The sequence below is a fragment of the Daphnia pulex genome, chromosome 12 (assembly GCF_021134715.1).
Source record: "Daphnia pulex isolate KAP4 chromosome 12, ASM2113471v1".
Classification (NCBI taxonomy): domain Eukaryota; kingdom Metazoa; phylum Arthropoda; class Branchiopoda; order Diplostraca; family Daphniidae; genus Daphnia; species Daphnia pulex.
In genome coordinates this window covers 7,089,003-7,108,040 of record NC_060028.1, presented here as the reverse complement: position 1 = coordinate 7,108,040, position 19,038 = coordinate 7,089,003, and the positions used below count along the sequence as shown (strand labels likewise).

At 43.3% G+C, this 19,038-nt stretch overlaps 3 protein-coding genes and 1 long non-coding RNA gene across 6 annotated transcripts; all 4 read right to left on the bottom strand.

Annotated features, from left to right (window-relative positions):
- Nucleotides 1-3,211: 3,211 nt before the first annotated feature.
- On the bottom strand, nucleotides 3,212-6,381 carry LOC124209919. Of its 2 annotated transcripts, none has more exons than XR_006881101.1 (10): nucleotides 5,493-6,381; nucleotides 5,103-5,410; nucleotides 4,714-5,028; nucleotides 4,552-4,656; nucleotides 4,013-4,494; nucleotides 3,823-3,951; nucleotides 3,691-3,759; nucleotides 3,559-3,627; nucleotides 3,427-3,495; nucleotides 3,212-3,363 (listed from the first exon to the last, which is right to left on the bottom strand). It is a non-coding gene; the product is annotated as an uncharacterized LOC124209919 (long non-coding RNA). The 2 variants fall into 2 exon arrangements; XR_006881102.1 differs by having other exon boundaries at nucleotides 4,013-4,451.
- A 1,138-nt stretch (nucleotides 6,382-7,519) lies between these two features.
- On the bottom strand, nucleotides 7,520-10,316 carry LOC124209917 (venom protease-like). Of its 2 annotated transcripts, none has more exons than XM_046608164.1 (9): nucleotides 9,884-10,316; nucleotides 9,511-9,734; nucleotides 9,158-9,375; nucleotides 8,877-9,087; nucleotides 8,674-8,809; nucleotides 8,440-8,603; nucleotides 8,273-8,374; nucleotides 7,952-8,103; nucleotides 7,520-7,888 (listed from the first exon to the last, which is right to left on the bottom strand). In XM_046608164.1, exons 2-9 carry the CDS (start codon nucleotides 9,644-9,646, stop codon nucleotides 7,733-7,735), a joined length of 1,275 nt encoding a protein of 424 aa, XP_046464120.1. In that variant the 5' UTR covers nucleotides 9,647-9,734; nucleotides 9,884-10,316; the 3' UTR covers nucleotides 7,520-7,732. The 2 variants fall into 2 exon arrangements, with proteins under 2 accessions (XP_046464120.1, XP_046464119.1); XM_046608163.1 differs by having other exon boundaries at nucleotides 10,075-10,315.
- A 715-nt stretch (nucleotides 10,317-11,031) lies between these two features.
- On the bottom strand, nucleotides 11,032-13,297 carry LOC124209918 (venom protease-like). The gene is made up of 9 exons (XM_046608165.1): nucleotides 12,994-13,297; nucleotides 12,820-12,934; nucleotides 12,552-12,721; nucleotides 12,204-12,465; nucleotides 11,997-12,126; nucleotides 11,763-11,920; nucleotides 11,604-11,705; nucleotides 11,379-11,530; nucleotides 11,032-11,309 (listed from the first exon to the last, which is right to left on the bottom strand). The coding sequence occupies exons 2-9, from the start codon at nucleotides 12,926-12,928 to the stop codon at nucleotides 11,151-11,153; spliced, it is 1,242 nt and encodes a 413-aa protein (XP_046464121.1). The 5' UTR covers nucleotides 12,929-12,934; nucleotides 12,994-13,297; the 3' UTR covers nucleotides 11,032-11,150.
- A 132-nt stretch (nucleotides 13,298-13,429) lies between these two features.
- LOC124209916 (leishmanolysin-like peptidase) lies at nucleotides 13,430-18,343 on the bottom strand. The gene is made up of 15 exons (XM_046608161.1): nucleotides 17,754-18,343; nucleotides 16,928-17,028; nucleotides 16,821-16,851; nucleotides 16,668-16,750; nucleotides 16,430-16,547; nucleotides 16,248-16,359; nucleotides 16,070-16,136; nucleotides 15,274-15,474; nucleotides 15,013-15,200; nucleotides 14,828-14,941; nucleotides 14,648-14,759; nucleotides 14,295-14,587; nucleotides 14,059-14,225; nucleotides 13,853-13,972; nucleotides 13,430-13,786 (listed from the first exon to the last, which is right to left on the bottom strand). The coding sequence occupies exons 1-15, from the start codon at nucleotides 17,937-17,939 to the stop codon at nucleotides 13,625-13,627; spliced, it is 2,055 nt and encodes a 684-aa protein (XP_046464117.1). The 5' UTR covers nucleotides 17,940-18,343; the 3' UTR covers nucleotides 13,430-13,624.
- Between the last annotated feature and the right edge of the window lie 695 nt (nucleotides 18,344-19,038).

Genomic DNA, 19,038 nt, shown 5'->3' with positions numbered 1-19,038 from the left:
TGAGCGGTTTATCGAGAGTCAGCCGTATTTCATCGCACCCGTCCATCCCGAATAATTCGACTCTTCTCGCTCAAACTCCAGCTGCGTTTGCACAAACGTCGACCATGACAACCACGGCTCCGATAACTCGAATCATGGCTACTCCGCAGCCGCAGCCAAGTACCGTCGTGATTTCAACGGCGGCTCAAACTCTACCGATGACCACACCGTTAGTCGGATCTGCCGCTAGGATTCCAACACCAACGAGGCTCTTCAGCCAACCGGCAGCGACGATGCCGCCAACGCCAAAGGTTAACCTTTTCGGCAGACTACTTAAAGCCATCACGCCCGGCTCACTTACTCGTTCCGCATCCGTGCCGCATATTCCTTTGAATGCCGGCGCGTCGAATGCTTTCGTGACAACTAGTATAACGAATCCAACGTTTTCAACACCGTCATCTACTAGTGTTGCAGCGCAGCCGGTCATGACGAGTCAGCCCACGTCAACGGTTTACAACATCGTTACTCCGCCAACGTCAGTCTCTCAGGTTCCTGTATCGATTATTCCACCGACTACGACGCCGGTAACCGCTCCGATTTCCACATCAGCAGTTCCTCAGGCTCCTACAACGATTGTACCACCGTTCGACCCGCTGACGTCAACATCAGTTGCCGCTCCAGTCTCTTCATCAGCGGCTTATCCGTTCACGCCATTGACTACCGCCACCATCTACGCTCCCACGACCAGTAATGTGACGCACGTTCCAGTGTCGGTCCCGTTGCCGCCCAGGTCCTCAGCTTCGGTCCCATTTCCGCCCGGATCTTCAGCTTCGGTTCCGTTCCAGCCTGGATCTTCAGCTTCGGTTCCGTTTCCGCCTGGTTCTTCAGCGAGCACTTCGTCGTGGTTTTCATCGTGGAGGAACACTGGTCAACTGAATTTCTTTAGGCCAACGCAGCCGACTCAACCACCGTCCGTTCCACCGGCCCAACCACCGTCCGTTCCGCCGTCTCAACCACCGTCCGTCCCACCGGCTCAACCACCGTCCGTTCCGCCGACTCAACCACCGTTTTTCACGCAAGCGTCTAGCACTAGCCACGCTTGGCCCCCGAATCCGCCGCCGACCACTTCAATTCCAATAAGCACGGTCCCGACGAGTTCAATTCCGACGAGTGCGCCCCCGGCGAGTACGGTCCCACCCAGCGCAACGCAAGTCACATCCGCACCGCCTTACAGCACTAGTTATGTGCCGGTCAGCCTAGGTCCGTCATACGGTCCGGGTTTGTCCGCCTACAATCCGATTGCGTCTTCATCTCCATTTGGAATGGGTTCAATTTACGGGCCGGCCATCACGGCCACCTTTCCGACTTCATCGTTATCCACACCGTCAACCGGCTTTGGACATGTCCCGACGTCCTTTCCGAGCATCTCGGCACCACCCTTCGTGCCGACGAATCTGACATTCGCGTCCGGTTTTCCTGGACCTTTCGTTCCTCCATCGACGACCGACAACCCGCATGGAGTTTACACGCCGGATGCATGGATCCACAACTTCGGTACAGCACACGCTCCGCCGGGTCGTTCCAGCATCAAACCACCTCGAATGAAAGCGCCAAGCTTCGACGGAGATCCTCGGAATTGGCCAATGTTTATCCAAATGTTTAAGGTCTTTGTTCACGATGCCGTAAGCTCCGACGCGGAGCGTATCGCTCATCTTCACGACGCCCTTACTCCATCGATCAGGAAAGACATTGGTGGAGCGCTGTTGAATCCCGGACTTTATCAACACGCTCTCAACGAGCTCCATAAACGATATGGCAATCCGCAAATCGTCTCTCAAGCCTGCACCGAATCAATTCTTAAACTCAGTCCCTTTAAGGACAATGATTTCAGCGCCCTTCGAGCTTTCTCCGCCGATCTTCATTCCGTCGTAGCGACTCTACGACTTGGAGGATACGGCATGGAGCTGTACAGCCACGCTACACTCTCGCAGCTGGTTTCGAAGCTCCCACCGGCACTGAAAAGTCGATGGGGTGAGAAGAGTTGGGCGATGCAACCGACACTCGCAACCGTTGAAGATTTGGATCAATGGCTCGACGGAGTCGCCATGGCTGAACGATCCATCCAAGCCAGTTCAATCGAAACTCCTCAACAAAGATCCGTGAAACCAACAGACGAGAAGCGTCGTGTGCTGCACCGACCAAACGTATTCAACAACACCGTGACTCATCATGAATCTGATGCCGACGACAAAACGACAAGATGCCCGGGATGCAACAGCACGCATCAACATCATATTATAGACTGCAGAAAATTCAACGAAATCACGGTGAAGGAAAGAGCGCAAATCGTCAAGGACGCTAATCTGTGTCTCCGCTGTTTGGGCGACGATCATCTCAGCAGAGGATGCACCCGCGTGGAACGTTGCTCGCAGCCTGAATGCGATGGCGTCCATCATCCGCTTCTGCATGGAGCTCCACGACTCTTTTCTAAACCAGCGAGCGCGAAACCACCCGTGGAATTCTCCGGATCCGTCTCAATCAAGTCAGCTGGCAACTGCACCTTGTTACCGATCGTCCCAGTGATTCTCAAAGCGAACGGGAAGGAATTTCCGCTCTACGCGCTCCTCGATTCCGGGAGTGAAATATCCGCCATCAACGGAAAAACCGCGGCCCTCCTCAACTTGCATGGCGAAGAGAGAAAGGTGACGACGGGAACCGTTGAAGGTGTAACAAAATGTGTCGACCGTCCTATCGTCAATTTCATCGTTACTTCAAGAGATCATCGCCATTGCTTCGACATCTCAGATGTCCACGTCCGGGAGAATTTCAAGCTGGAAAAGCATCCGTTTGACCTCGATAGCCTCGTCAAAGAGTGGCCACACCTGAGTCGTGTCCCACACAGTGGCGGTATCCTACTTTCATGTAACTGCTACTCGGTGACAGCCTACTAACCAATTGATTGAAACTACTTCTCAATTCTTCAACCTTTTTTTTACTCGCCTTACTAATTCTATAAGACACCACTTTCCGCACAGCAGCGGCAAACTACTTAATTCTAACTACTTAATCGTGAGACGTTCATACTTATTTTTTTTCCCTTCTTTATTTCATCAACATACTTTATTTTACTTTATTTCACCATACTTATTTAATTACGCATACTTAAATTTTTTACCTACTTAAAATCTGTCTACTAATCTTAAGAAATGAAAGCACTAATTAAACAATGATGTGAGTAACATATCATTGTATTGAAGTTACAATCAATCGTCACAAAATGAAATATTACGGAACACATCAGTCCATCAGACTCACTTTGTCAGCATTTGTGTTCACTGTCTCAGCTTGACTTGAACATGTTGGATTGAGATTCTTTGAGCGTACCTGAAATTAGAGAAATATAGCAGGTTAATTGAAAGACTCAATACGAGTAAATTAAAGACTCACTTTGTCAGCATTGGTGTTCACTGTCTCAGCTTGACTTGAACATGTTGGATTGAGATTCTCTGAGCGTACCTGAAATTAGAAAAATATAGCAGGTTAATTGAAAGACTCAATACGAGTAAATTAAAGACTCACTTTGTCAGCATTGGTGTTCACTGTCTCAGCTTGACTTGAACATGTTGGATTGAGATTCTCTGAGCGTACCTGAAATTAGAAAAATATAGCAGGTTAATTGAAAGACTCAATACGAGTAAATTAAAGACTCACTTTGTCAGCATTGGTGTTCACTGTCTCAGCTTGACTTGAACATGTTGGATTGAGATTCTCTGAGCGTACCTGAAATTAGAAAAATATAGCAGGTTAATTGAAAGACTCACTACAAGTAAATTAAAGACTCACACAAAGGTTTTGCAGATATCCAACTCAAAGCCTTATGCTTCCAAAGCTTGCCTAACTTCAGAAGCACTCCACTGAGTGATGTCCATCGCATAGATGAAGAGTTTGGAACTTTTATGTGACGGAAAATTTCTACGAGGAAAGCAAAAGCTAAATTTAAGTAACAAGCACAGAATCAGATAAGACTGCTTACCGAATATCGACTTGACGGCTTCTTATTTCACATTAATAAAACACTATTTCACGGTTTCACCACGAGAGAAGTGCTCTCGTGAAGTGCTAGGAGAAATGAGCGTCTTTGACACACTAAACGTTGCCGATATGTTTGAAATGTGCAAATTTTCATGACGTTGCCATGTCATGAAAATGTGATAACAAAATAATAAATAAAATAAAAACTCCTATTTAAGTACAAATGAACTTAATTAAAAAAGTATAAAATCACCACATTAAAATTGCACTGAGTTATTGGAGGGGCACTTACAATGAACTCAGTTCACACTAAGGCATGCCTGAGTGTGTTTGGTACAAACAATATCACTGATGTTGGCAGAGCTAACTAGTTTATGATGATCGATTGAGACTGCATGCCTTCAACATTAGCTGGATAGCTGGCAGCATCTTTACAGCAACTAAAGGTGTTCCATGTAACAGTGATGATATGAATACAATGATCTATAAAATAAACACAAATGAGTAACTGAGTAACTATCATCTTAACAATTTTTATACCTTGGAGTGTTGTTGACTAGCCAAGTCAAATCCTTCTTCTAAAAACTTGGAGAACTGGTAAGCTGAAGCTGTTCCATCTAACAGTGGTGATATGATCTCAGTGATCTATAAAATAAACACAAATGAACAACTGAGTAGCTATCGTGTAAATAATTTTTATACCTTGGCTTGTGTTGTTGACTAGCCAAGTCAAATCCTACCCAATAGTTGTTGTAGCTGCTACAAAAATGGAATGAGATACCCCTCTTCGTAGATTTCTTTCAAAAGACATTTTCCCTGGGCATCTGTAGCCCATTCAAAGGAAGGATTCCCTTCGTTAAGTATTACAGCAATAGGCATGATGGCTGGGAATGAGTTTTTCCAGATAGATTCTAGTCGATAACGTGTCAGGTCTTCCTCACCTCCCAACTTGTTGAAAATGGTATGAAATGCAGGTGATTGAGTTGTTTCATCACTGAAAAGAGGTATGAGCTGCTCCTGTAAGATGGTAGAGTACAGAAGATGAACTTGTTAATTTCACAAACAATTATTACTGATTTTAAATAAATTACCTTTACTTGCTGTAATTTCTTGTCATGATGTTGATGAATGGCGTCAGAAACACACAGCAGTGCCTCAAATGGCAAATAGAACTGTTGCCTGAGTCTCAGTAATGCGGCTGCTTCCCATTCAACATCAGTTACACTTGTTGGATTCCAAATTGCAGCAACATCTGCCATGCATTCCAAACAAGCAGAATGACGGAGAAAATTGGAACTGTCATCACTGTCTTCCAAGTCCATGTTTGTTATCGCTTCTGTGTCTTCCAAATTACTTTTCTCTGCGTCACCAGTCTGAAGTTCTGGTTCAAGAACATTGGCTGAAATAAATTTTCAAATATGGTACAAATAACATAACAAATTTTTAGGCACCCATTTAAGTATAAACTAATTTAAGATTACCGTCATCTAACAAATGATTTTGAGGCTGTAAAACACTCCCGTGTTTTCTATGCCAGTGGGCCTTGAATGAATTGTACACCAAGTAAGTCTGGTTGCAATTCCGATACTTGCATTGCACTGAAAAATTTGACGAAAACGAGTGGAATACTCTGATGTGGTGGAAAAAATCTATTGGATTTGTCAAATCGATTAACTGGGGACACATCTGACACTTGACTTTGGTACATTTAGCAGCCATTTTCGTCTAAACAATAAATCACTAATTGATAGTAGATGAGGTTGCACTATAGCTCACTTATTAAACAAATCAGCGGGTAGCTCGGAGCAAAGTCATGCCACTATTCTAACGAATACTACTTATTCCTTGTACCCTACTTAAACTGCAATGATGTGAAAACATACTTAAAATTTTGTATGTGACTTACCTACAACTGATTACTTTTTTCCATCAAACTACTAACCCTTCCTACTGAACTTTCTGAACTAGTGATCAAAGGTACTGAATTGTTCACACTACTTATAACAAAAGTACTAAATTTTTGTAAACTACTAGCTATAACCTACATTGCTTTTATTATTCATTACTTTTTAAAATCAAACTACTAACCCTACCTGAACATACTGAATTTTTCAGACTACTAACTAAATCTTTATAAACTGCTGGACCAACCTACTTAACAGAACTATGCCTACTAACCGTTTCACTAGGAATAACGTAAAAAGTAGGCAAATGAATGGTTAGTAGGGAATTTGTACTTAAGCAAGTACAGTAAAATACTGAATTGCGTTTCAGTAGCATATTAGACCCTTTTGAAGGGTACTGAAACTGTTAGGGGTGTGTAGGTACTGGAAATCGTTAAAATAAGCAGTTTAACGCGGCTGTGCAGTTTGTTCCACGAAAAGGGAGAACGTCGATATCTTGATTGGCCAGAACCATCCCGCGGCCATCGAAATATTTGAAATCCGTAAACATCCGTCCAATCAACGAGCCCCTCGTGCGTACCTGACAGCTTTCGGTTGGTGTATCGCAGGGCCAAGTGGACAACTCAACGAAAACCCGCAAAATAGTAACCATTCCGAGTCAAGAAGAATGGAATGTGACCCCGTGCAGCAGCAATCAATCGAGGCCGATCCCTCAAGCACGAAAGTGAACATCATCAGGCCTACCGTTCCGAAAAAAAGGAGGAGCTTCAAGAGGAGTTTCAGCAGACGACGTACAAGCTGGCTCCATTGTCAATCCTCAACAAACTCCGCCGAACTTGCATCGAGATGTAGACGACTCACGGGCCGGCTGTCAAGTCTACAAGACCGCAAATTTGACCGAATTTGTCCCGTTTTCCGACCATCATGTTCTGCAAGGCGTCGGCGGACGAATCAAGAAACCACCGCTTCCGAATTTTAGCCGTCAATCTACCATTTTCCCTCGCTACGAGCAAGTGCCAGAGCCTGTTCTCGACTCTATACGGGATCGGGAAGGTGCGCTTAGCACAGCGAAGCGCAGGGCCGGCGATGTTGCCGTTCTAAAGCCCGCCAAAAGCGTTTCCCCCAAATTGGATCTGGCAACTCCGCGAGGGGGGTAAGGAAATCGGAGAAGAAGGGCGGAGCTTATCACCACGAGACAGTTAGAATCTTTTCGCCGCGCGACACACATCTCCGCTCCGTTTTTTCCTCTCCGTTTTGGCTTCTCCAGCACGTGCAAGTTTTCTTCCTGGGTCGTCACGTAGCGTGGCGGCCTTTACGTTCGTACTTATTTAAGTTAATCGTGTGTGTGTATTTTGTGTGTGTGTGCATCCTGAATTGTTGGAGCCCACGACGGGATCTCCTTTCTGGATTTCACTTTGATTTGTGTCGAGACACTTGGTTTGGCAGCCATTGTGTTCGTCTCTCGTCCCGATTCTCCGTTTGTGCCCGTGTTATTTGTGTTTATTGGCAGGCAACCAGTAGACGTTGTTACAAATACATTGGCTTGACTAATTGACGTTCCGTTTGTGTCTTTTCCGTTCCGTAACCCGCGTGGTGTGGCAACACTAACGACGGTACTCTATTCTTCGAATTCTGCGACATCATTCATTTCGTAATACTTGGATTCAATTGCATAATATATAATCATACATATTCGAGGATAAATCTATACCTCATATGTCAGCTAGTATAATTTTCCAACAGAATCGTGTAAACTCGGTAAGATACAAGAGTATTGATTTTCAAATTTCCAACTTCCAGGCTCCATTAATGTTAATTTATTGCATTTTGGACAAAATCCAATCGAGATAAAAAGGAATTCGGGTATAGACGCCAGGAAATCCGGGCACCGCGCATTTGTAGCCAAATGAGACGACGCCAAGTAAATAGAAGCGATCTTTATCAGGGATCATCAAAGGTCCCCCAGAATCTCCCTAGAATTAGTGAAATAACACATGTTAACCAAATTATCATTCAGTTTGACTTTCTCTTCATACCTGACACGCATCTTTGCCTCCTTTACCCAGTCCAGCGCACAAAACGGATTGGTCAACAACAACCGTTTTAAAATTCTTGTAGGATTCTTTGCAGCTCTCTTGCGTAACGACGGGAATCTGCACTTCTCTGAGCGTCAAACTTGATGGTCCATCTGAAAAAAAAATTATTAAATATAATGGAAGGTACAAAACGAAAAGGGAGGTAGATCTGAACGGCGCAACAAGGTAATGTAACATGAAAAACACTTAACCTTTGTCGGTTAAGACAAGTTTAGACAGGAAAAGATACTTTTCTAGAGAAAAATGAAAGACAACACTCACTGAAAGATGTTGCTCCCCACCCTGCGACAAACGGATTGGACCTGACGTAATTTTTATTTCGGATCAATGGATCCATGGGCAAGCATATAGGTTGCACTTCCGCTGCCATAATATAACAAAGATACATTAATTTAATGAAACAATACTTTGATTTTAAAACGACTTGCCTGTAAATTCCACTCTCACAGCCAGTTTCAAGATGGCGATATCATTCTGAAAGCTAACGGAATCGAAGCCTTCGTGCGGCATGCGACTCGCAATCAGCACATCTTGATGTCTATTACCGTCCATGTCGCTTTGGAGAACGTGTTCTCCTACACGAACCGAATACCTAAAAATTAATTTCATCCATCAACTTCTAATCAAGGCATAGCACATTGGCTGATTCCGTGCTGACATACAAATCTTTTTTGTTGTAAACGCAATGAGCTGCTGTAATTACATATTGCGAACTGATCAAAGCACCACCACACAAGTGGTCAACCTGCTGGGTAATAGGATCCTTGTAGCCCAGAAGTGCTATCCATGGCCAGGCACCTGTTAAAGAGATCACTCTAATTAACGAATTGTCCTTATTGGAATATTGCAACAATAATATGTTCACCTGGTGGAGCATCCTCACCACCAACAATTCGGGTACTTGTGGCGTTGGTATTTCCACATCGAGCTGGCAAAACGCTAGGCCGACCCGGGTGTGGCGGTGGACGTACCGGTGGTTTCGGAACGAATGGTGGAGGTATTTCTCCGGTGGATTCTCCGAAGAAGAACGCCGATGAGTCGACATTTTCCATACCCGTTGGGTACGAACAACACACCTAAACATGACGACAAAATTGCTGTTAAATTCACACGCTTTAGGCACAGGTAGGGCAGGTATAGAAATACCTTAGGATCGTAACCTTCATAACCGCAAATGGATTGTCGAAGAAAGTTGAGTATAGCCGGGCTTGGTACAGATAACATGTCAGCCAGATGCGGACAATTTGTCAAGGGTGTGCAGGTTCCTACGACTCCTTCTGGAGTTTGACAATCGTTTATTCCACCCCCGTTAAAACCCGTGGTGAGACTGCTGATTTCTGACGTTTCCTCTTCTCCAAAATTCACTAAATTCATTTCAGGCAAAAATGAAAAAAAGGGAAAGGTGATGTTTCAAAACTAAATGTCATGCTGGTATTATTGTTCTGTCTTTTTTTTTTTTTTACAAAGATGAAGGATGTTGGACACACAGCCATGATTACCTTGTCTTTTATGTAGCCGGGTATCCGGTCTCCATGGCAGTGGCTTGTAATTCCTCCGCCGGAGCAAATGACCTTGGACGGAGCAGATGAAGAGGACGAAGAGCAATGGCACTAGAAGAAGCGTTATTTCACGCATGGTGTGTGTGTGGGTCTGTTTTTTTTTCGGTTAGGAGAGGTTTGCTGAAGTACAAGTCCTGTCCACTAATCTGAAATTGGTGATCTACCTGCAAAATTCCCAAGTCTTTTAAGTTAAAACAGACAGGGCAAAAATTATAAACAATCTTCCGGGAGCTGTGTCAGCAGCCTTGATGTTGGCTTCAATGTTATTCCACGACAGAGTGAAACAAATAATAAGCAAACAAAGAAGAAGTACTAGGTAAATATGGCTGGCCTGCTCCTGCCTGCCAAGAGAGAAGAGCCGATGGATCTGACTGGCGGGCACTGGGAAATACCCAGACAGAAGGGCCGTATAATTGACGGTCGAAAGTCGCAACACCTGGGCAATACCCAGCAGGGCCTGCGGACAGGGAAAGGAGAAAATGAAAGTCAAATGACGTGACTCACGTTATGTTTTGTTTAGGAGGAGGAAACCCCAATTGTTGACGTATTGAGAACACACAATTCTATTAACGAAACGAAACGAGTTTCACTTGTGAACCGATTCCAACGCCAGCCAGCGAAATAGAAATATGATTTGGACGATGAATATACGCTTTCAAACGTGCGTTCAAGTCGCCACTTGAGCGCACACTGCTGCCCACCCACTGTTTTGGCACTTCCACTGCACACGCTCCGACTGCCGAATCTCTCTGGAGGGCTGGAATTTATGTGTGTGAAACTCCGCCTACTCCGCGCCTTCTTTTGGTTGTCTATTTCTCAACGTTTCCTACTGCCTCCGGGTTATTCCGGGCTAGTCTTCCATCGTTCATTTGCAAGAGTAGTCGTCATTCAAGAATTACAACATTTCGCCACCGCTCTCTGAGAAATGAATAAATTTACTCACCACGACGTCCCGCATATTTTATACATAACGATGGAATTATTTTCTTCATTATACTTTCATGGAACATGAAGAAAATGTTTCACCGAAGAATGACGTCACGCCGTAATGGGTCCGGGACCTATAATCTCGTTTAATCAAGAAGAAATAAAGTGTGTACCCTCCAGTGCCAGGACCCCAATCCTTATTTAATACACACCAGAAGGATTTTGCTCTTTCTTCGTACTCAAAAGAATGTTGGGATTTTCCCCAGCAAAGTCACCGTCTGTTTATTGTTTTTTTGTTCTTTCGACTTTCTGGTTTGCTTATTGGTATTTTGCTTATGGTTAGAAGTTTATTACGGCCTTCGAGTCGGTGAAAGAACGCAACAACATCAGACCACACGATGCTCGCATTGTACCTCATCGTAAAAATAAGATGACCAATAAGAAGATGGTTGCCGACTTTTATCCCCTTTGACAAATAAATTCTAAAAAAGGCTATTTTTGGAAGTACAAATAAAAATAATTCGAGACGATTCCTTTTCCTTTAAAAATTAGTAGCAAAATTTGGCAAGCATTTACATATATTCCATTGAAATTGAACACTTCATTTTCGGGTCCCAGCGTACGCACGAAAGTTTTTTGTTTGCTCTTAAAAGTCACCGAGAGATGTTTTGCAGTATCCAGTCGGTAAAGACAGAAACGCGGGAGTAGACTCCAGGATATCCAGGCGTCGCGCATCGGACACCGAAAGAAACCAGACCGACGACGACAAATTTCTCCCCAACTTGAAACATCAGTGGGGCGCCTGAGTCTCCCTGAATTATATGAAAGAGCATCGGAGTCGTGGATTAAATGAATTCCATGCTGGCACAATTAGGCATTACCCGACACGCATCTTTGCCTCCAGAATCCAGGCCGGCGCATAAAACTGTTCCGTCAATCCTCAATTGGCTGTGAGATCGATAAGCTCGGGCGCATTTAGACTGTGAAACAACAGGCAGCTGAACTTCCATCAAAACACTGGACGCCGGTTCATCTGTGAAATTTCCAAGAAGCAATAAACAACGAAGCCCTTCAAATCCAATTGAAAGTAAGCAAAAATAAAATACAGTAAGAAGTAGAACCCCATCCAGCTACATAACCAGAAATCCCTGCAATGTCCAGGGAACCCCAACGGCGATCGATCGGTAGACAAATGGGTTGAATATCACCTGAAACAAACGGTCTGTTCTCATTTGCACAGAAATAACTTTAAGTTAAGTACTTACTGGTAAAAGGGATAAAGTCGGATAAGCGGATTATTGCGATGTCGTAACTCGATCCTCGTCCACTCTTGACGTAGCGTTGATGCACAGTTACACGCTCGATGTAGTAATCTTGAGGCCCATATTCCGTTGTTCCGTGATCGCCCAACCGCACAAATATTCTGAAGAATGATTATATCGGTCCAGACATGAAAAATAACATTTAACCAGAAAAAATAATCCAAGGTAATCACGCACAAGTTACGGCGGTTGTAGACGCAATGAGCTGCAGTCAGGACATGATGTTTGGTTATCAAAACTCCAGCGCAATTGTATGTTATGCCCGTTCCATCCCAGTATCCCAGACGTGCCAACCACGGCCAGGCACCTGTGTTCAACAGGGCGGGTATCATTAGAGAAAAGCTATTAAAACTAAATTGCTGGAAAGTCTGAAACACAATTAACCTTTCGGAGCTACAACGCCTCCGGCGATTCGCGCTCGCATGACGTCGATGGGCACTTTTCCGCAATTTCTAGGTAATCGGGGCCAGATTATGTTTTCAGTGGAATCACCGGGCCATGTATGAAGACTGTCGGCCGAATTCTCATCTTCTACAACGGCTATTCTGGGCATTGCAACTGTGTCATTTCGGGCGCTACTTTCAAATGAGTTGACGTCAATACTGTCGGGGAATAGAACCGTGGACTCGTCAGGCGGACAGCACACCTGTTGCCGAGAATATACAGTCGTCGTTATTGATTGATTGAAGGTGATTGTGAGGCTTTGATAGAGCGAGAAGGATGATAAATTACCATTCTTTGATGCTGACCATCCGTGGAACCGCAATTGTAACGACCGCCCACTTCCCCAGCAGTCGTCTTGTCTGGAGGAGGCAGCGGCTGCCCAGCGCTTGACCACGAACAGAACCCGGACAATTTACAAATGCCTGGCTGTCCTTCTGATGTTAAACAACTTTGGTATTCTTGAAAAATTGAATTAATTGAATTGAATTAATAATCCCTCATAAACGGTAAACAGTACGTAATATTTCACAATGTAACTTTTTTAAAAATTGAATACCAAAGTCCGCAACGCTCGAAAACTTTTGTGGTCGACTATTTACGTAAGTGATAAATAAAGGACTGACAAGCACAAGGAGTGGAATATGGCTGAGCAAAACGGAAAACATAATTTCCTACAGAAATTGAAATATTGAGCATTAGTTAATAAGTTTGGTTAGATAAATTTGGATACCTTATTAGATGTTGGACTGTTTCGTGATAAAACAAGCGTTGGCGGGACAAGAGTTTAACACTTCCGTCGTCGGTTGATAATGAAAAGAGACTCGAGCACAAAAAAAAAAAAACGCGAGCGACTGCGGCATTGGGCGACGGACCACTGCCCACCTGGTCACTGACAGTGAAAACAAGGCGTAAATTCCGTGGTGTTGCTTTGTTAAATGAATCGCATCTAACAAAAATTTTCGTCCGGACTTCCTCCTCCCCAAAAAAAAGTCTAAAAATCAAACGGAGTTAACAACCACCTTTACAGGTGTTGGCACAGCGACAAGTAACTAGAATTATCCAGGCGGAATAAAGTGTTGTGTTTTTTTGCCGTTCTTTAAGGGTTATTCCAGCTAACCTCCAATTGATGAGGGAAATACCCGATCCCCACATTCTCCTTAAGAAAATTGCTTTTATGTTGTTTATTTACATACAATTCTTTGCCTATGTAGTGATGTCAGAGGTCGAGACAAAAAAAAAATACAAATACAAAAGATAAAGAATATGCTCCTAATCGAGATGGGGCAATTCGTAATATTTAAGTTCTTAATACTATATGTTCGTAGCTGGGTAATTCAATGAGAAAGGAAACTGACACGAAATCAAGTCAAAAGCTGCAGCGCTACAAAAAATATCACAGACAAAGCGACCGAATGAGCAGGTCGCAGAGAGCCACAATCTAGAGGATCGTTAGGGTAAATTTGTCCAACTCTCGGATCGGGCATTGGAAGCTTGCATGAAGAATTAGCGGCCAAAAAGGTCTCCTGTTTTAAAGCACGAAACAGTGATAAATAAGCGAATTCATAAGTAGCTGCGGTCAACAGTCTTACTTGACACAGTTCAGTGCACGATGGGCACGAGAGTGAACCGACGTGAAGCCAGCCTTGGCTAAGCAAGCGAACGCGCAGTTCCTGTCCTGGATAGTAGCAAGGAAATGTTCGATTGTCCACCTGGAACAAAACATATTAATTATTAATGTCATTGCTAAAAGGAAAATGAATTCTGAAGAAGAATAAAAACGAAATCAATTACTTACAATAATATTGAGTCTTCCGTTTTGACATGAGTATTCGTAGCAGCCGGAACCCCAGTGCTGCCACTGACGTACTTGCCGACATGTCCGCTCCTCCCACATTGAACCAGCATGCTCAAAGCATTTGGACTTTGGTCCGTACAATTCCAAGGCAAAATTACGTTCAGGACCTTGTCAGAAGTTAACAGATTGTGATTAGTTTAATTGATAATTAAACAATCGATTCAACTATCACTTACGGGGATTATTTTCTTCGTAAAGGCAATTGGAACCCCGAATGGCGATGTTGTCCGAACGCCAGGTGAACTCTTGAATATAAGGACAAAAGTCGGCCAGAGCTACTGATCCTCCATAATAAGGTATCTCCGTCTGACTAATGTGAGGAATAAATTCGAAATTCTGGTAAAGATCCGGAAGTGGGTAGGTATGCTGAACCAGGTTGCAAAGGGCAACCGAATTTCGATCTTCAGAACATTCAGTTTCTAAAGGATCCCGTTTTACTCGATTACAATAAGGATGTAAATGTTGCTCCCTGAAATGAAATTATTCAATTACTTTTCAATTCATCATAATTCTACGAATGAATAATTACTTGTCGGCCTTTGTCTCCATCCACTCCATACAACTGCGCTGGGCAAAATTGCATCCCAAGTTTCGTCCCCAATTAAGTGGCTGGGCCATTTCCATGTTGGCTTTGTACCAACCTAAGATCAACCAACGAAAATATTAAAAAGACAGAAGAAAAAGAAAAATCACATTTCCGTCCACCAACCAGTGTCTTCCATCAAGGCAAGGGTGATGCGTGAGTAGACTGGATTCTGAGTATGCGTCCCGGTCATGGCTTCATTTTCAAAAGCTCTCTTCTCCCAATGGGTCAATGCAGTTCCTACGAAGGGTCAAACATGGTAATGACGTACATGATTTCAAACTTAAACATAATAAGAACCTAGTTCATACCTTCACCCCCTTGGTCTTCCAGCTCAGCACCTTCTAATGTGCTGCAATTAAAGTGCTTGCGCACTTCTTCAACTACGCGAGGTGTCACCATCATGTGCACCTCTTTGCGAACGCGTCCTTCACGGACTAACCAATCAGGGCGAACGATTCTCTTGATAACTCGTTCACTCCACTGCCGAGCTTGTAAACTTGAAGACAACCAAATTATTCGGTTAATAAATAATTGCCTAATGGAAGAATTAAAAAGATCAAATCAAATACTTTTCGTTGAGGGCAGGTTTTCCGTGTTCGTCGCGGGGTGTCAATGGCAATCCTTTGGAATCCCGGTAAAATGCAAAGAGGCTGACCGAAAAGCCGAGGGCGTGCAGAATCTCGTGTTTAACTGTAGAGATGAGAACGTCAAGCTCGGGAAGTTTGGTGCTGATGCTACGTGGACACAAGTTTGCATGTCCAGCAATCGGCCTGGAATTGGGAGCGAAAGACGGGACACAGAAATCTGTTACACCTGTAATAATCCTCTATACAAGAACTTAAAGAGTAGGTGAATCGCAGTAAGTGGAACGAGACGTATAGTAACGTAGTAAACAGGAATGCGGTAATGAGGTGAATCTGATCATCTCGGTGTGATATGGCAGCACCACCTGTCACACTCGTTAGAACACCAAGATGCGCACTGATCCACGTCCAGTTACGATATCTGTTTCTCAAGCTAGTGGAAACCGAATGACCCGTTAACTATGTATGTGTTTTTCCAGGTTGGTGATACGAGTCTCACGCCGAGCTGCACGGAAATCCCATCACGGAACGAACCGTTCGCGATGGCGAAAAAAAAAACTGCGCCCTCACAGTTACTACCTTCCGCACTGAGGAAGGGAAAAATTTAGTAAAACCGTTGAATTTCCTATTCACATCAACGACTAGTTAGTAGCAGCAGCGGGAGTTGTTAGAACCGTAATTAACACAATTTTTATGTGCGGTTTCAATATGGGGGCAGATTTTCACTCTGCGCTCTCTTAGTTTTCTTAACAGGAAAGAAATTAGAAAATTAGAAAATCACCTATCGAGTGAAACCTCTTGTTGACAATGGGCGGCATAAGCCACAGTCATTCCCTTCTGGCAACGCTCTGTTGAAAAAAAGATAACACATTTTAAATACATTTCAGCCAGTTGCGTTTGAAAGGTGCAAGCGTATACTTAAGCAGTATACCACACGAATAATGTGTGTGTTAAATTACCAGTATCCATAGCTGAAACGTAGAAGACGAAATCTGCATCCTTGATACCTACTCCGGCTCCTTCTCCCAGAGAGCGGCACTGCTTGCCTTGGGCATCGCATACCCGGCACGACTATAAAAAAACAGAAAACGTTTTTTGGCAAAGTGGTCGTATAATTTGGTCGGATGATGATAACACAAACCTCAAGGTGATGTTCTGGCACCTGAACTTCTCCACACATTGTGGCAGCCTCGCACGCATTCATGCAATAGGGATGAGGATCGTTGGGAACCAGGAACACTTGATTGTTTCGGCATTTTCTATGGTCACAAGAAATAAACAAAGACAAAAGAAATCACCTTCATTACCTATTTTTCTTTTTCTTTTTTTTTTCGGTTTACAGTATGCGGGAAACGAACAAGAAAGACTGGAAAATTTACCGACTCAGGCGGATAACCGATTCCGTCTTGCGGACCATCAAAGCCCGTTCCCAATAGCTGACGGCTTCAGGAAGAACCGTATTCTGTCAAATGTCAATGTACAATGCATGAGAAAATCTCGTCAAACTGGAATGGAAAATGTATACTACTCACATTGATGAGTTCAAACATGGCCTCGTCTAACCTGCACAGTACACAAAAACGAATAAATTCGATATTACAAAAACCAATCATTTTTATTAAGCAATTTTATGGTGTACTTATAAACGCTGGTGTCGTAATATATTTTTACGCGAAGCCGCTGGTCTAAGCTCCTGCGCTTCATCACGTGTTCCGATTCGAGATGAACGCCGTGTATTATCTATGTGTGAGAGAGATTGTACCAATAATTAAATTTCTTATATTGACCACTGTTTGCAAAAGGAGGCTACCAGTCCTCGTTAATTCTCATCTAGTTGAAAATCTATCGGGGAAAAAAAAATAGAAATGGGGAAAGAAGGAAAAAATCGGTGCGTAACGGGATTCTATTTTTCCTTCTATTCTGTCAACATATTCACTGAATGTGTGCCTCATTCTCACTTCTCCCTATACAGGTTTGGCGTTAAATCTAACCCACTCGACTGTAACGGGTCCTGATGGTATTTCAAAGGATATAGGCTTAATGGCCAAGACCACGACAACAACCAGCAGGAGTGAAGGACCATATGCTGCCAAAGATCTTGGTAGCCTAGTAAACATTACGAGTACGCCTCGATAACCGTCCGCGTGTGCGACGTAACGGTTCACGGATGAGAGCCGAATGAAAAGAGTGTTTTAAAATTCGACGCGCTGCCTTCACTATAGAACGAGCGACTGACGTTCATCAACTTGGCTATTGCAACTGGGTTTCTGATCAGCATCAGTCAACACTGGCATTCATAACACAACACAAATAAATATGTCATTAGACTCGGAACAAAAAACACAAGATGAACTCAAGATAAACTCAAGACATGAACATCAAAGTGACAAATTGAGAGGTTTTGAAGAATAGTAATTACAAATTTGTCAAGGGTTTCAGAAAGGCGGTTAGAAGTTCATACTTACATCGTTAGGCTTTGGATGCACATGGTTGCACTGTGAATCAAAATGTGAATGGATACTTGCTGCTTGCGTAAAGCTAAGCAGAAACACATTTGTTACAGAGATAAGTAGGATCAACATTGATATCAATCTGGTAGTGACGTTTGACTGTGTTAAAGAAAGCGAGTGTTGTTGAGCAGCAAAACTCATGATTTGTTTTTCTCACTTGCAAGACGGAGAGGAACACTGAACCACCACCCACTTTATAAGTGTTTCCTTCTAATTTGCTAATAAAAAATAATCACTAGACCCAGAGGAGACACTGACTGAAACTAATCATTTGAAGCCCGTGAAAGCACAGCAACATTTCGGCACGAATACTCGACGAAGAATGAGGGTAGGTTGCGAAAAACTTATTCACAGAGTAAGAAATGTTTTACGCTGGCTGCCCTGAAAAACACAACCCCTAGAAACGTCAGCTGGTCGAGCTAACTGCGGTCTAACAGCAAAGACTCGAAATGGCCATTGTAAACAAGAGAACAAGTCTTCCGTTAGTTGAAGAAAACGGCCCCACTGTGATCTGACAATTGAGGGCAGCAGACTACGCTAGTTTCGGCAACCGAGCCAATAGAATGTCGACCAAGTTGACAAGCGCCGAGTTGCGAAACACAACAAACGGGAAATAAAATCAACGCCATCTTTGAACAGAAATATTAAACTGTCTATTTTTTAATTCAAATTCAAAACAACTTATCGGAATCGGAATAGTAGAATGGAGTCATACAAAATAGACTAAATATTGTTTATTTCTTGCTTATCTAACTAATGTAATTCTTCTTTATTGAACGCTCTATGCATATTTGCTAGGTGGAAGTAGGCGTCTCTCACTACTTCCGCAATATAGAAAACACCCGGACGAGAAAAATGTTGGTGCAACCGGAAAGACAGAATTCAAAGGCAAGTATTTTTATTTCTACTTTGAATTTTTTTTTATTCAATGTTGGGAGATTTATTTACATAGCCTACAATTGCCAAGAGTGAGGGCTCTTGTAGTTGCTCTTGAAATACACTCGTAACGATAGACCGACCTAGACACAAAAAGAGATACCGGGAAAAAGCCACAATGGCCGCAGTTTTCATTGCACTGGGGGTATACAGTATAATTTAAAGTATAACATACCGACGAGCGCAATTGATTGGCTTCCCTGCATACGTATTCTATGCATGTGCCAAAGGCGGGACCAACTATAATCAGGGCAATTGCATACTGAATATGACTGATGTCTTATAAAATAAGATTTTTTTATTC